The 16,827-nt window shown below is 34.8% G+C and overlaps 1 protein-coding gene across 1 annotated transcript in view; it reads right to left on the bottom strand.

The window, feature by feature from the left end:
• The window catches only part of LOC145987887 (myosin-VIIa-like), a 197,887-nt gene that overhangs the window by 61,822 nt on the left and 119,238 nt on the right, over window positions 1-16,827 (bottom strand). Inside the window, exons 24-28 of the mRNA XM_083122679.1 lie at window positions 13,451-13,678; window positions 11,867-12,040; window positions 11,556-11,673; window positions 10,356-10,482; window positions 6,901-7,070 (exon numbers count right to left, since the gene is read on the bottom strand). Of these exons, the coding sequence (XP_082978805.1) occupies window positions 6,901-7,070; window positions 10,356-10,482; window positions 11,556-11,673; window positions 11,867-12,040; window positions 13,451-13,678 (817 nt within the window). The remainder of the gene's footprint in view (window positions 1-6,900; window positions 7,071-10,355; window positions 10,483-11,555; window positions 11,674-11,866; window positions 12,041-13,450; window positions 13,679-16,827) is intronic.

The following is a 16,827-nucleotide window of genomic DNA, read 5'->3' as shown; positions in this document are numbered from 1 at the left end:
GAAAATGAAGCATATTTATGAATAATATAAACTTTGCTTTTATAATTCTCAAAAAAATGACACGTATATGTTCACAAGTTACAAACAGTTCATAGATATATAAGATATTTAAATCTGTCAGCAATTTTAGTGATCTGTTGACATCTAAATATCAGCTTTTATCTGTTTTATCTGCTGATTAGTTCTATATCTAATACATGTATTTGACAAAACTTTAATGGGTTGAGGAGCAAGTTAAACTACCTATCTAAGAAATTAACAAGATATGTGGAAACTGAAATACAAGGATTAGATTAAAGTACATTTGAGAATAAAGAAGAAACAAAAAAAGTCTGGAATGACTATTGTTTTGAACATATCCTTACCTATGTAGAAATTTGAGCAAAAAATGCAGGCTCGGCTAGGATTTGAACCCAGGCATACAATGTCATTGTTCTATCAGCTGATTTTTCACTCTTGCTGTTTTAACTGTGTGCAATTGTCTACTATTTTTTGCTGAAATGTCTACATAGTACAACTCTTGTGGGTGCCAAATTGTAAAGCCATATACATGCACTGGGAGAAACTAGGCACCATGAACGTCAGTGTTTCAAAGACAATAGATCCCGTTGCAGTACACTGGCAGAGACAATTCCACACAGGTACAACGAAAAATCAGAATCCGGGCTTGGCATGGTATGCCAATGACCTGGGGTTCAAGTTCTGGTGGAGCTTGCATTTTATTGCAAAAATTTCTACATTGTACATCTCCTGTGTGTGCCAAATCATAAGGTAATGAATGCCCTTACCTGTTAAACAACATAGCACACAATAACTAGGGACACATGTATTTGGTGAATAAAAAATCCAGATTTTGGTGCAAAAAATTGGCATATTTTGCACTTCAATGTTAAAATGATGTATAAAACCATACTTGATAGTATACTATACTGATAGAAAATTTTAAAAATCATTCTAATGGAACATTTATGTTGTTTTTGGAGTATCGTTAAGTTTATTTCTGTGTACAGAAGTCGATTTTTCAATATGAAATATTGTAGCAGAATTAATTGATGTTCCATGATTTTGCATAACTCTCAGAAAGTATTGTATTAGTAATTAATGTCTAAATTTCACGTGTAAACATTTATTTCTCATTTTGCATGATTTTTCACCTTTTCATGACATTATATGGTACCAAAATGTACCTCACATCTTACAAAACATAAAAGTTAAACATTACAGTGCATAGCCTCCCCCATGCTGCAGTGGCAGTGTCGTCACATTGTAATCAAGGAGTCCCAGGTTCGATACCCGGTGGAGGCACATACTTGTTCGGATCCCGCTTTAAACTGTAGGTCCAGTCCCGATTAGCCTTAGTGTGCATAAAGTGGACTTAAAACATCAACTCAATCAATCAATCAATTACAGTGTATAATATCACTTTTTTGTATCTCTCAAAAACAAAATGTTTGTGTGTCTAATAATAACATGTTAAAAAAACAAAAAACACCAAGTGCCTAATTGTGTTATTTTTTTTTTACCCCCTCTTCACCTGGTTTTAACCCTCAATTTAATCATAGGCAGTGTGAATGACTCCCATGAAATGTTTTTTTTTTTTATTATGTGCTGCTTTTTTATTATTATAGTTTTCAAAAGGTAAGAACTTGCTGTATCAGCACAGAGCTTAATAAGATATTTTGAATGAATTGTCTTGTGAAATTATGAAATGAAGAAACTTCCAGACAATATTGTATTTTTCAAATGCATATGGTTAAGGAACGTATAAATCAGAAAAATTGAATAAGATTGTTATACTGGAACAGGGAAGTCTGTATAACATGGAAAAGCTGTAAAATATAAAAACAAAATAGGACCTTCACTGGGATATTTTTATTTCCTTACATTACTTTATAGCCTGTTCAGATGAAAAATATTACTGCTGTGTCAAAATAAAATAGTTAAATGTGGTCAGAATGACACATTACTAGTTCTAGATTATCATATTTTCATCTAGTACATGCACATAGTTGTGTGGTTGGACCTATACAATTTTTTTGCTGATGCCATAATGTGTCATCACCTACACTGCAGCCCTGCAAAGATTTTGCAGCACAAAATATTTAATGTGACATAAGCCAAATCAAGTGTCCTGATGTCATATATTATATTAGTTTCAGCATATCATGTACAGATTTTGTACAATTCCACATTTCATTAATCGTGATTACGTAGCGGTAATAGTATTAGAAGCACAATTTGTAACATTAGTAGAATTATATTTTAAATGCGTGAACATTGCAAAATGTGGTGTCGTATAATGCATTTATATGTGCATTGATTAAATGTCACCAGCAATGGAGGTATGTGCTCTTGAAGATCGAACTGAAGAGCTTCATGCAAGACACCAGTGTGCAAACGTTCAACAAAAACCACCTCTAGGCACAGTTTGTTCTGCTTTCATTATGAATGAAATAGTTGTTTTGTTATTCCCACAATGAGGTTTGGTTCACCACATGACAATGTCGCTGTTGCTCACTCACGTTTCGTTCGTTCCTTGCAGCCAGAACCAGAAACATTGTTTTCTTTGTCTTAGATTAGCACACACTACCTCTTTAATCCTCACATCAATGACATTGACAAGAATGAGCTGTTTAGTCTGCTACTTGGTAGTTACATTCCTTTGAGTGTGTCCCTGTCCAGAGTGCATGCTGCTGTTGTAACATTCACATGTGTGGGAACAAAATTGCAAGTTCTACTGGTGTCGAATGAAGAAGCTGTGTGAACAATCTGAACAACTTTCTATATATATATGGGTCTTTTGTGATGAAGCATCAGAAAAGAAAATAATCCACTTTCCCAAGAGTTTGTATCTAGCATATTTGAAAATAAAATTAGATCAGGACAAAATATGGGTTCCACATGTCAAGTGTAAACCATGTGTTGAAAATCTCTTAGTTGCTGGAACAACCTTTTATTGGACAGAAATCGTGAAGAAGAATTAAAACTATTTTTGGTTAAGAAAGGTGAACTTGTGTACTGTTATGAAATTCCTGGCTTGATTGGTTGCCTAAGAACAGTTTATGAACCAAAAAACTGGCGCCTATTAATGGACTCGATCAACTGGCATCAGTGTCAATTGCTCATTCAACACAAGGGTGGATTAAAGGGAGGGGGTGGAGGGGGCGATCACCCCCTCCAATGAACTTGAGGGGGGCATCATGGGTGACTTCCACTGAGGACCTATTTTCTTTTTTCATATATTGATAAATAATTTACACAGTTGGAATGTAATGTTACACACAGAGTCAATTAAAAAACATACAAGAGTTGAATAAATGGGGACGCAGAGAGCGCCCCACTACCTGAGATGCAACAGATCCTAAATGCAGGATTGAAATGCCATAAAGCAAATATTATGGTATTTTACGAAGAACTACTGTAATGGGAGAGCAGGAAGCTTAAAGGTGAGTGCAGCGAGTTACTAAACTAGGGATGACGAATGATAAGGAGGTGACGAGAGCCAGGGTGCAAAGAAAAATAAGAATGGCGAAGGATGGGGGCAACGAATGATAAAGGGGAGATGAGAGAGAGGGCAGTGAACAATGATAAGAATATGAAAAATAGGGGCGACGAATGATAAGGGGCAAACAAAGATAAGAATGATGAAAGATAGGAGGCAACAAGAGAGAGGCTGGTGAACAATGATAAGAATATGGAAATTGGGCGACGAAAGATAGGAGGCAACGAATGATAAGGGAGTGACGAGAGATAGAGGGCGAGCAAAGAAAGGAGGCGACAAGAGACAGGTGGCGAACAAAGATAAGAATGACGAAAGATAGGAGGTGATGAATGATAAGGGGGGGATGAGAGACAGGGTGGAAACGAAGATAAGAATAACAAAAGATAGGGCCAACAAAAGATATGACATGATGAGAGACAGAGGACAAACAAAGATAAGAATGAGGATGGATGGGGGTGACGAGAGATAGGCGATGAGCAAAGATAATGATGAAAGATAGGGACAATGAAAAACAGGATGCTACAAATGATAAAGGGGCGATGAGAGACAGGGGGCAAAAAAAGATAAGAATGACGATGGATGGCGGCGAGAAAGATAGGAGGTGACAAATGATAAGGGGGCGAACAAAGGTAAGAATGATGAAACAAGGGGGGGGGGGACGAAAGATAAGCACAAAATAAACTTTAGGTTAAGGACTAGTATAATATTACTAGGTGGATCAAAGGAGTAGTGAGGTGACCGCCCTTTCACAGAGGATTTAGAAAATTTTCCCATCATCTCTGCCTCCTCACTCATTTTATTCGTGCGCAGTCACTGTGGAATGGCCATACCCAGGGCAGGGAGAGAGAGCAGCTGACATGTACCTAACACCTCTAGGGTGATGAAAAAAAATAGGCAAACGCGGTGGCTCAGTCGGTAACGTGTCTGACTACCATGCTAAAGGTCCTGGGTTTGATCCCCGGCTGGTTCAAATCCGGGAACTTTTCTAACGTTGGAAGCGGCCCTGGCGCCCACCCAGCATCGAATAACATGGGTACCTGGGGGATACCCTGGGGGGTAAAGGTGGTCAGGGGCATGGTGCTGATCACATCACCCCCTTCACGACCGGATCAAGAAAGTGTGGGGCGCTACCCCACACCCCCTATACGCCTTCATGGCATGGTGCACAGGGGAGCACTTTACCTTTTACCTTTTACAACTATCAAAGGCTTGAAGAAGATAATTGATGTGCTCAGCAAACGTATTTTATACAGTTCTATGAAAGTGTGAGGTGCAAGCTTTGGGACGCGGTCACCCATCCAGATTCTTTTAAAATTTAAAATGAATATTCCTTTCTTTTTTGTTATACAGTTAAATAAAGGTGAAATTGGAGAAAACAATAATATAAGAGTATAACGTATTTATCACTTATTAAGTAACACAGGTTGTACTAAAGGTACGTGCAGCAGGATGCCGCTAGATAGAATAGAGACTTTGCGAACCTATAGCAAAATCATTTCTTTGTCCTGCAGTGCTCCTAGATTTATATATAAAAACGAACTTCAAAAGTGTACCAGCAATGTTAGTTCTAATCTCGTACACCCAATACATGCATACACTACCCAATGGAAGATATCACAAACAGTGGTATGTCCAGGAAGGGGGAGCGGGTGGCAAAAACATTACACAAGGCTGAGCCTTCCAACGTTTTAGTTACGACAGTGATTTTCTGATACATGTGGTAGGACCATAGTTTGTGAGGGAAGTATGCTGGGTGCCGAAAGTTCGGGGAGGGGGGTGCCATAATGGGTGTCAGCCCCCTCCAAGAGAAAGTTTTTAATCTGCCACTGATTCAACATCACTTAAAGATACCTATGAAACTGTATACATTGTTTTAGAAAAAAAATGAATACAATGAACATAATTGGTACGTGTGCTGTGCTCTAAAGATGTGTGGAATTTTATTGAAACGGCAAGGAGGGTACACTAAATTGCCATGTTTTTTTGTACAAAAAATGTAGCCCAAGTTTCCATTAATTGACTGACAGAACGTTTTGTTATCTCCTTTACACATTAAGTTAGGGATAATGAAGCAGTTCATCAAAGCCTTGGACAAAACTAGTCCTTGTTTCCAATGCCTTGTTCAAAAATTTCACTTGTTGTCCTAGGGAAAGATTAAAGAGGGCATTTTTGACAGTCCGCAGACTCGCCAGCTTATTAGAGATTAGAGCTTATTTGGAAATGCCATGAATGACTTTGAGGCTTCGGGCATGGGACTCGTTTATCAACGTAATCAACAAGTTTTGGGGCAATGTCAAAGATGGACACAAAGAGAACAGGAACAGAGATTCCATCAGGACATTAAGATGGAATTGTGTTATCAGGGTCGGTGGGATGTCTCCATGATGACTGACTATTGGCAGAATCGTCAAAACCACAAACACAAATCAACACAGCAAACATTTACAACAAAGTGAAGGAGAAAACTTAATTTGCCTGAGGTATATTTCAAATGATTTCAAGACTCCACAATTTATTTTCATGTTACATACTTGTTTTATTAAAATTTTGTCATTTCTTGCCAGTGTTTCATTCATGTGGTTGATTCTGAGTATTAATGAAAAATCAGTAAGCCAATAAATGTTTCATGTCACCATTGTAAAAAATTCTTACGTGATACGTGAAAATGGTATGCAGATTTGAATTCAGCACACCAAAAATAGGTAAGAACACCTATTTACCCTTGTGCTGCAAGACAAAGATTTTATTTTGCAGGCCTGTGCTACAAATGATATTCTTCCAATCCTATATAAAGTTTTAAAATATTCCGTGAACAGTATGCATGGTTAATATGTATTCTTAATTAAAGTATGCAACCAGTTAAAGATGATGGGTTTGCTTGAGAAAAAGAAACTTGTATGTTTAGATATTTACTTTACCCAACTAGGTTACATAAATTATACTTTATATTCATAAAAAAATAACTAAATTAAAAAAAAATTACTCTAAATTACAGTCTCTCTACAGAAATATTGAATGCATAAAATTATTTGTATAAACTATATTGGCCAATACCGATAATGTGTTAATTTATCCCATCTCTACGCAGTTATGTTAAAACCAAGCCTTTACAACCTCATATGTTATGAAACATTCAACAGATGATGATCTGTTTTGATTTCCTACCTTAGGGTGACAGCCTGTGTCCATTCATCAATTTCATCTAATCATTACTCATCCTTATATTCGCAATTAGTCAAAAGTGGCCGCAAATCAATGAAATAATGTAGTAACAAAATATAAATGCAATAGATATTTGTCATGGTCTGTCTCTTTGATTTCAGAAACATTTATGTTAAACAATGGACATGACACAAAATTATTTTTAATATTTTTACACTTTTCACATGGGTACTTGCCAGGTGCCTTGTAATCTTGCAGAGCTATTACAAACTTTGATCTCTTCTTTAGTCCCTCCAGAAAGTATACCACAAGATCTCTGAGATCCTCAGCATTTGGACTCTGGAATATAAACTCTTCTCCTTTGATAGTTTCCAATGTGAAGGTTTCGGTGAATACTTTGTTAGTTCTACAAGGAAAGAGAAACAAGAATTAATGTTTTCCAGTATCCATCATTAGCTAGAAAGAACATTTCTTGCACTTTGAACTGAATTTACAAAAACGAAGCTTGAAGGAATTTAATATTATGCCAAGGTCAACCTTTTATCAAGTGATTTCTGACATAAACAAGAGACTACAACCGTAAGTAGTGTGCTTGAACCTCTAGCAGTTGACTGGTCGAAATTTCGACCCCTACATGTAACACCCTCGAGAACGGGTGGTCAATATTTCAAGCAGCAGCAGCGCACAGCAGCAATTAATGTGCCATTTCTTGAAAACTATACATGATATTTCAGTTCAGTCTTTTTTTATCTTTAGTATACATATGAAGGTATGACATACTCAAATTACAAAACAATATATCCATTGTTACTATTATTAACAAGCAATGTTTGAAAAAGTCCTTTGTTTCCCTTTGTTGCCATTATTATGGGATGGATTTCTAAAAGTGGCTATAACTTCTAAATTACTGAATCTTTATGAAAAATGTAAATTCTACAAACAAAAATGAGTAAAAGGCAACATTAGACAATTAAAGATTAAGGGGGGACATGGGGGCAAAGGCCCATTAGTCGAAATTTGCCCTGACCATGTGTTAGCACACGGCAGCAATTGACACAACATTTCTAGAAAATTTTATACTATATTTAAGTTCTGCCTTTTTTGCTCTTTAGTTTACGTCTAAAGGTATTATATACTCGAATTACAAAACACTACATCCATTGTTACTATTATTAACAAGCACCGTTTAAAAAAGCCCTTATTTTCCCTTTCTTTCTAATGGGATAAACTGAAGCTAATAGGCTACAACTCCTCAACTACTGCATCTTTTTTAACAATTTAAATTTTAAATGAAAATGAGTAAAAAGCAACATTTTAAGTAACATCCGACAATTAAGGGTCCAGGGGGGAAGGTATATATCCTCATAAAGTGGTCTTTTGTGTGTTTCCCACCAAATTTGGTCCATCCAGCATCCATAGGGCTGATGCTAGATGCAAAATTCCAGACATTGTCTCAAAACTGGCAACACTGCCATTTTATATAATATTATTTTTTACTCAAGAAGTATCAGTCTGACTGCAACGAAACTTTGCACGGTTGTAGGAATGTACCATCACTACATACTACATTTTTCATTCACTTCGGTCTATTCAACTTTCTGCTTCTTCCTTTAACACTAATTATGGGGAGGCACAATGTATAAATTTTATCTTAGCTAAAAGCCCTGTCTTTAAGGGCCTGACTGCTAAAGGTTAATTTAGTTATATTTACCACAATGAAATAAATGTAATAAGGTAAGTTAATACTTGTGAATTGAAAAGTTCCGTTGGCATAGAAGCCAGATGGTATTAGGAAACTGTTCCAAGCCTTCGTGAGCTAAGTCACTTGCAGTCTCTCAAACATGGAGAAATATCCAGGTTAGGTTTTAATCACCAGTCCACAACTATCCAGATAACGTGAACCAATACCAATGATGATATCCTTACTGATCCTGATAAGGATGCTTGAACAATGCAATAGGGGCATTCCATATGAACGTGGCTCTGAATCTCAGTTTTTAAAATTAAGTTAAATCTTTGTAAATATGGGGTCCCAAGTTCGATACCTGGTGGAGGCACATAGTGGTTCAGATCCCACTTGAAACTGTAGGTCCAGTCCCAATTAGCCTTACTGTGCCTAAAGTGGACTTAAAACACCAATTCAATCAATTAAATGAATTCTTGTGAGTCAAGAATCTATAATTGTATTTCCAATAATAATTAATTGGAAAAAAATAATAATTAAGTTAGAAAGTAGAAGTTATTTTACATATTTTTTGCTTATTTCAATTTTTTGATTTACTTTTGTTTTGTATTGTGTCTCACTCATGACACCAACATTTCAGCTTCAACTCTACTAGAAAATGCAAAGGTCAATTATTACCTTCTCTCTTTGTCATAAATAATTAATTTTTGATAATTTGAAAATTCACAGAAATTAAAATACATTTATTAAGTCCCTCCCATGGCAGAAATTTGTTCACTTATAGCTGTAAATCTGGGAAAGTATTTTAAGGGTAGTCAATAGTGTTTATTTTATAATTCATTGCACAGAAACTGTAAGAATGTTGCTTAACTATCGGTGGAATAGTTACTTTAATATAAAAAATGTAGTATGTGCGTAATAATTTAAAATTGTTCAGAATATTCATAAATGATAATATAAAAGGGTTTTCCAATAAGAATGATATGATTTTGAAATGAACTGGCAGCTAAGCTTCAAATGTTATAACTGTCACTAGTTGTCATTTGTGTTTAGTATACTGTGACAATTCATCATGGCTAAATACATGTTTCAAGAACGTTTGGTTATTATTCAAAACTTTTATGAAAATAGACGATCTTTTGTGAATACTCAACATGCACTTCGCAAAAACTATGGTGCACATAATCGCCCTTCTGTGCTTGCTATTTGTTGAATCGTTAAAAAATTTGAAAGGGATTTTACTCTTCACAATGCGAAAATATTAACAAGAGGTCGAAATGCAAGAAGTGTAGACAACATTGCTACTGTAAGAGGTAGCATTGCACAGGTTCAAATTTATCGATTCCTCGTCGTGCTCAAGATTTAGGGCTTAGAAGAATGACAACTGTTAGCTGGCCTCCAAGAAGTTGTGATTTAACTCCTTTAAATTGCTTTTTGTGGGGTTATTTGAAATCTATAATCTATGCAAACAGACCACGAACCCTTGATGCATTAAGATTGAACATCGAACACTGCATTCGTAACATTAAGCCCGAGTTATTGCACAAAGTCATCAAAAATTGGGTGTCGAGGTGGACACTTACATGATGTGTTATTCAAAACATAATGTAATAAACTATGCTTCAAAATAATATAAAAAGTTTGCTTTTATCTGAAATAGTTTTTATTTTATTTCATCGTAAAATCATATCGTTCTTATTGGAAAATCCTTTACAAGTATTCCTATTGGGACTGTACCATACAAACCCACTGGTGTTTTGCTTTAAATATTCATGGGTTCATCACATGGCATTATTAGAATTACTGCTATTTATTCACAAAATGCACTGTTGGTGCAAAATTTATTGGCATACTTTTCACTATATTTAGACCCTGTGGATGTGTTGCAAGGCATTCCAGGGACTCCACAAGATGCTCAGACCCTGGATGATAAAGCATCTTCTGGCTACAGTGATCAATCACACTGATGATTTTGATATGTTATTCAAAATGTAAAGGAAAACTCACTTCTGGCTGGAAATTGTTGTGATTTCTGGGAAAGAGAGTTCCAGAAGGACCTGCTCCTGGTCATCAACCACATAAACTCCTGTCCAATTGACTGCTATTATTACATCATCCTTTGGTAAGCTGGGACCTATAGAAAGTAAAGCAAATTTTCTGTTATGCTCAGTACTAGCAGCATGGTGGAAATTAGCAGGGTGAATACCAAGGATTCTTTCCACTTTGATTCAAGTGCCTCTGGCAATAAATTTTCATCCCTGCTGCTGCTGATTTTTATTCTCCCATAGTAATTATATAACTGGCTTGTTTTCAGTAGATCAATAGGTGTTTCGAAACTACTGTATTTAGATTTTCAAACTAATAAAAAAGTAAAAAAAAAAGTAAAGTGTTCCCCTGTACTTTGCACCATGCCATGAAGGTGGGGATGATGTGATCACCACCATGCCCCTAGCAACCCTTACCCCGCAGAGTTTCCACCAGGTACCCACTATACAAGATGCTGGATGACTGCAGGAGCCATTTGAACAGGTGGAAAAAAAAAACTGGTTCTCCCCCATCTGGGATCGAACCTGGGCGTCTCACATGGCAGTCAGATGCCTTAGGACTGAGCTACTGAGGCTCAAACTGATATAAATAAAAATTGTTAATCAGGAGGAATTGAAAGTTATGTTCTTGATCACGAGGCGATTAAATTACCACTGTGCCATTAAGGAGACAGTGACCTGAAAAAAATCCACACTGTAACTTTCTGAATCAAATCTCATCTCCACTCCTCCCCCCAATCATTCACAACCCTCCCTTTCCCCTTACATTGCTTCTACTACTCACGATTTTCAAAAAGCCTGGTGAGAGCCATGTTTTTTCTGTGTCAACTGTATCTTCGCTATGAACCTGACTACCTTGTAGGTCCAACACTTACTTCCATTTCTGCTATATTTTACCTATACACACTCATTCTTCCCATATTTCTCTGTGCGTCCCCAATGGCATTGTGGTAAAGTTGTAATCAAGGGATCCTGAACTTATACCCTGTGGAAGCAAATAGTGGTTTGGATCCCACTTTAAACTATGGGCCCAGTCCTGATTAGCCTTATTGTGCATAAAGTGGACTTGCAACACAAAAACACACACACACATTCACTCTCTCTCTCTCTCCCTCCCCCCCCCCTCTCTCTCTCTCTCTCTTTCTTTCTTTTTCATATTTACCAGAAGTTTTGATTGCTTCATAAAACCTCGAAAACAACAATGGCCATTTGAGTTTGGAATAACTAACAATGTCTTCTTTCACTCTGACTGGATCAACTTTCTCCTTAAGGTAATAGCTCTGCAAAAATATAAATAAGAAGAAAAATGGATGGAGTTACAGCAAAATTTGATTGTACAGAGAAATTATAAATAATAATAAAAAACTTAAGTGTACCACAAAATAAATGCTTTTATAAATTGACAAACAAATTACAATCAATATTATTTCACATACTACATATACTAAAATAAGTAGGCATGTTTCTGTTTACCTTCTGGTATGCTTGCATCATCAACTGCCCCCATCTTTGAATAGCCTTGTTCCCATTAGTTAGACAGTAGTCAGGTATGTAGTTTGTTAGAGCACTGAACAGTCTTTCTGTGTTCATATCACTGCCATATTCAATATAGTACTGTTGAGCTCCGATCATTGCAAGATCTTCCTCCTGTAAAATAAAATAATATGCAGTAGTAATGCATAAATTGAGGCAGGACAGATATTTATCCTGCGATTTGTAATTATTTCAGCTTCATGAGATACAATTTTTAAAATTACACAATTCAATCCAGATATCTGGAATGTGTTTCATACATGAAACACAATTTATAAGCAGTAATTATTCTTATTATTATGAGCATATACAGCATGTTTTAAAAGTCCTGCAGGATTCTAAAAAGCTGTAACTTTATAGTAATGTAATAATAATAATAATAATAATAAATTATTTATTTCCGTTGACCCATGTTCATGGGTATGGAAAACATCATACATTGCTAAAATTACAAAGTAAATTTGTAAATAGAAAAATACAATACAAAAATTAAATATTAAAATGCAGCAATTCAATAATCCAGTTTACTACTTGAATTCATTAAGGTTATATAGTTCATTATAGTTATATAGTGTACTGTTTTATTGCTTTCAGTCTCTTGTATGTGTCAGTAATTTCTTTGATGTGTGTGGGAAGTTTGTTATATGTTATTCCTGAAACATGAGGTGCTTTGTTTGAAAGAGCATATGAAAGTTCTCTTTTTGACATGTGTTGTTCTGATGGACCATCAAATTTTTATCCATTTTACCATGTGTTTAGTGCTTATGCAATTACTTTATAAATATATAGGGAATCATAATTTTCTTTTCTTGAAATGATTCTCTACATGAGCTTTTAATCGGTATTTTAAACATATACCTTATTACTCTTTTCTGCAGAATTAGCAATCTTTTAATGTTTTCTCTGCAGCTCCTCCCCATGCTTTTATGGAATATTCTTGCTACGGATATACAAGTTTATAGTGTAAATTTTTGTTTCTTTCGGGACACATCATATAGTGCTAGGAGTTTTAAAAGATGTAAGTTTTCCCTACTTTTTTGCATACATGGTCAATGTGATATCTTCATCTTAATTTATCATCAATAACTAAACCTAAAAATTTTACTGAATTTTCATAATTGATTTCATTGTCATCTATTCGTACATTTATGTTATCAAAATTATGTTTGTTTCCAGGGTTGAAAACCATATACAGTGTATTTTGATAGTTTATATTCAAGTTATACAATATGAATTTAAGTACTGAGTTATTATATTTATTGATGTGTAGATTTGTATTTCTAATTGTTCTTGTGTTTTGGCACTGCAAGTTATGGTTGTGTCATCCGCGTATGCTAAACTTTTTGTGTTATCTGGAGTGGTGATATATAATATATGGTGCAAGTGGCCACTTAAATTAGTAATGTATATATTAATATTTTACCATTACTAGAAACATAAATAATAAAAGTATTTCAGAGGTATATTCACGTGATTTTCCAAGAAACAATACACACACACACACACACACATATCACAACTTACCTTATCGCATCTGTATTCACCAAATTTAATGCCCCTAACAAGTTGTTCATATATAAGATTAGTTGCTTCTTGGTCCTCCATAGGATCATGCCATGGTGAAAATATTTCTTTCCTGAAGAACAACCTCCAAGGAGAATTTTTCTCATGTGCTCCTTGTTCTTTCGCATACTGCTCGCATTGAGAAATGGCATCCATCACATGATCCCCACCACTACCCAACGATGACACCTGTTGATTGTATAGCAAAATGTAAGTTCAATGCCAAATATAATTTCTGTGAGGAAGTTAGTAAATTGCATGTTATGGGATGTGTAACTTTTAGGAAAAATGTAGGGTGGAGCCAATACCAGTGGTGATTTCCACCAATATCGATGAGAATACTTGAAAAACTGTAAAAGTTCATAGTATTTAAAAATTCTGAATTTAAGTTTTCCATTGGAACTGGTTCATGGCAATCTGCCAGTTTGGTTTAAAATATTCATAATTCCACATGAGAGATAACACTGGTCTGCATGGGTTTGGATGACTTGCAGATGTATGTTGTCTCTGAAAAATTTCAGCATGCTGATTCCAAAAATGAAATCCATTTTTACCCATCACGTGTAGTTTTTTCAGAAAACAGCAATATATGAACTGCCTTAATTTCACACTAAAATGTGTAGTTCCATAATTTCCTCAATAGATGGCTCTGTTTAGATGGTGGTAAAATATTGGTTTTCTACAATACAAATCCTCCAATTTTGAACTATAAATACACATAGAATAGTAAGCATTTTATCCACCATCTATCTTCACAAGACACATTGCCATGAAAATTGTAAACTTTGATTACTTAAGTTCCATTTTCGAAATCCCTCATAAAAATTTCCTTCGCAAAATGTCCAAAACTCAGTATTATAATATAGTGGGTTGATTGAACTTAATAATGTGGAGAAAAATCCTGACATGAAGAAATTTATGTTATATCAGTCATCAGCAATCAAAATACTTCCAGAATCACTTATTAATTTGTAAACAAGTGAAATTTCCCTTGTTTAAATTTATTTTGTTGCATTCTGTAATAGTTGTAATGGAATGGTGAATATGAGAATTTTGATTGTGAAATTGTGAAAAATCTGACGTGATGGGGAAAATGGATGTCATGTGCATGATCTGAGTAACTAACTCTCTAGCCTTCTTGAACCCGAAGGTTTAAGGCTGAAGCAACACTAGCTTTCCATGTGCCCCTATCCTGGACAAGATCAATCCAATCTTTTCAATCCTTACTGATTTCTTTTGGGTCTATCTCAACGTCATCGCTCCATCTTTGTCTTGGTCTTCCTACAGGTCTCTTACCATCAGGTTTCCCAACAAGAATCCTGTAAAGTCTTCTTCCTCTCCCATTCATGCCACATAGCCTGCTGTGGCATGTATCTAGTGGCATCTAAGTCTTCATGATGTAATTATTCTAATAATATCTGGATAAGAATTCATATTATGCAACTTTAAATTATGTAACCTTCTCCACTCACCTGTCTTCTCGTCCCTTTTAGGTCAAGATATTTTTCTAAGGATTTTATTTTTAAAAACTCTTATTTATGTTGCTCTTTTAATGTAATGGACCAAGTTTCACATCCATACAATACTAAAGAGAAAATTACTGTTTTGTATATTTTGACATAGTTTCTTAGATATTATAGGAGAAGATAAAAGTTCATAAAGAGAAAAGTAACATGCATTTCCTCAATTAAGTCTGCTTTTTATTTCCTCTTTAATGTAATTTTCATTTGTTAGTATTACTCCTAGGTACTTGAATTTGAAAACTGATTCAAACGAGTTGTTATCAATAATTAGATTTTGATTATTACCTAATACTTGGTTTCGGCCTGTAAGCATATATTTAGTTTTCTCTTTGCTAACTTCCAAACCTATCCCTTTAGCTGCTTTTAAAAATATTTTAGCATTATTCTTAATTGTATTTATATCATCCGCTAACAAATCTACATCATCTGCATATGCTAACAACTGAGTCACACTGTTTAAATTTAGTCCTTTGTTAGTTTATTTTACCTTCCTAACAGCAAAATTAAAGGGCAATGGAGATAATGCATCTTCCTGTCTTAACCAATCATGAATTGTAAATTTGTCAGACATATTAATACCCACACGAACTTTACTTTCTGTTTCATTATTGCATACTTTTATCATATTAACAAGGTTCTTTGGTATTCCAAGCTCTAATATATTATATAATTATTCCCATTAACCGAATCATATGCTTTTTTAAAATCAATGAATAGCTGATGGACATTTTGATTATATTCCCACTTTATCTCAAGCGTCTGTCTCATGTGAAAAATTTGATCTATAGTTGACCTGTTCCGTTTAAATCCACATTGATAATCACCTATAATTTCATTAGCATGGGTTTAGTCTTGTAAAAAGATTGTTAGATAATATTTTATATTATGTTGAGAGTAGAGAAATTCCATGGTAATTATTACAGTTCATTTTATCACCTTTTTTAAACACAGGATGTGCATTATCAGCATTCAAAATACTTCCAAAATCACCTATTGGTTTGTAAACAATTGAAATTTACCTTCTTTAAATTTATTTTGATGCATTCTGTCTGCAATAGGTGTAATGTAATGGCAAATATGAGAATTTTGATTGTGAAATTGTGAAATATCCTGACATGATGGGGGAAAATGGATGTCATGTGCATGCTCAGCATTTAAAATACTTCCAGAATCACTTATTGGTTTGTAACAACTGAAATTTCCCTTCTTTAAATTTATTTTGATGCATTCTGTCTGCAATAGGTGTAATGTAATGGCAAATATGAGAATTTTGATTGTGAAATTGTGAAAAATCCTGACGTGATGGGGGAAAATGGATGTTATTTCTGTGATCAAGGCTCAAAAATACTTTCAGAATCACTTATTGATTTGGAAACAACATGAATATCCCTTGTATAAATTTATTTTGGATGCATTAGGTAATTGATGTAATGGAATGGCGAATATGAGAATTTTGATTGTGAAATTGTGAAAAATCCTGATGTCATGGGAAACAATGGATATTATTTCCGTGATCGGCATTCAAAATACTTCCAGAATCACCTATTGATTTGAAATCATCCAATTTTTTCCCCCCAAAATGCAGGGCTCTGTAATCATTTAATAAAATAATCCATTTTTCCCGACATTTTTGTTGCAAAAATAATGAAAATTAAATAATACTTCAAGCTATCCTGGCATCATAATGAATAATGAAGATAATTTGGGTTATCAGCATGTCCAGTTCCATGATTATGGTTATGGACTGAAGTTTTAATTTTCTGTGTAATAACAGAAGGACTATCCTCAAGGAAAAATATAGCAGTTTCGTGTAGT

This window comes from Lepisma saccharinum, chromosome 5 (genome assembly GCF_977018435.1).
Source record: "Lepisma saccharinum chromosome 5, izLepSacc3.1, whole genome shotgun sequence".
Classification (NCBI taxonomy): domain Eukaryota; kingdom Metazoa; phylum Arthropoda; class Insecta; order Zygentoma; family Lepismatidae; genus Lepisma; species Lepisma saccharinum.
Note: the sequence above shows the minus strand (reverse complement) of the source record. Positions and strands in the feature narration are given on the sequence as shown.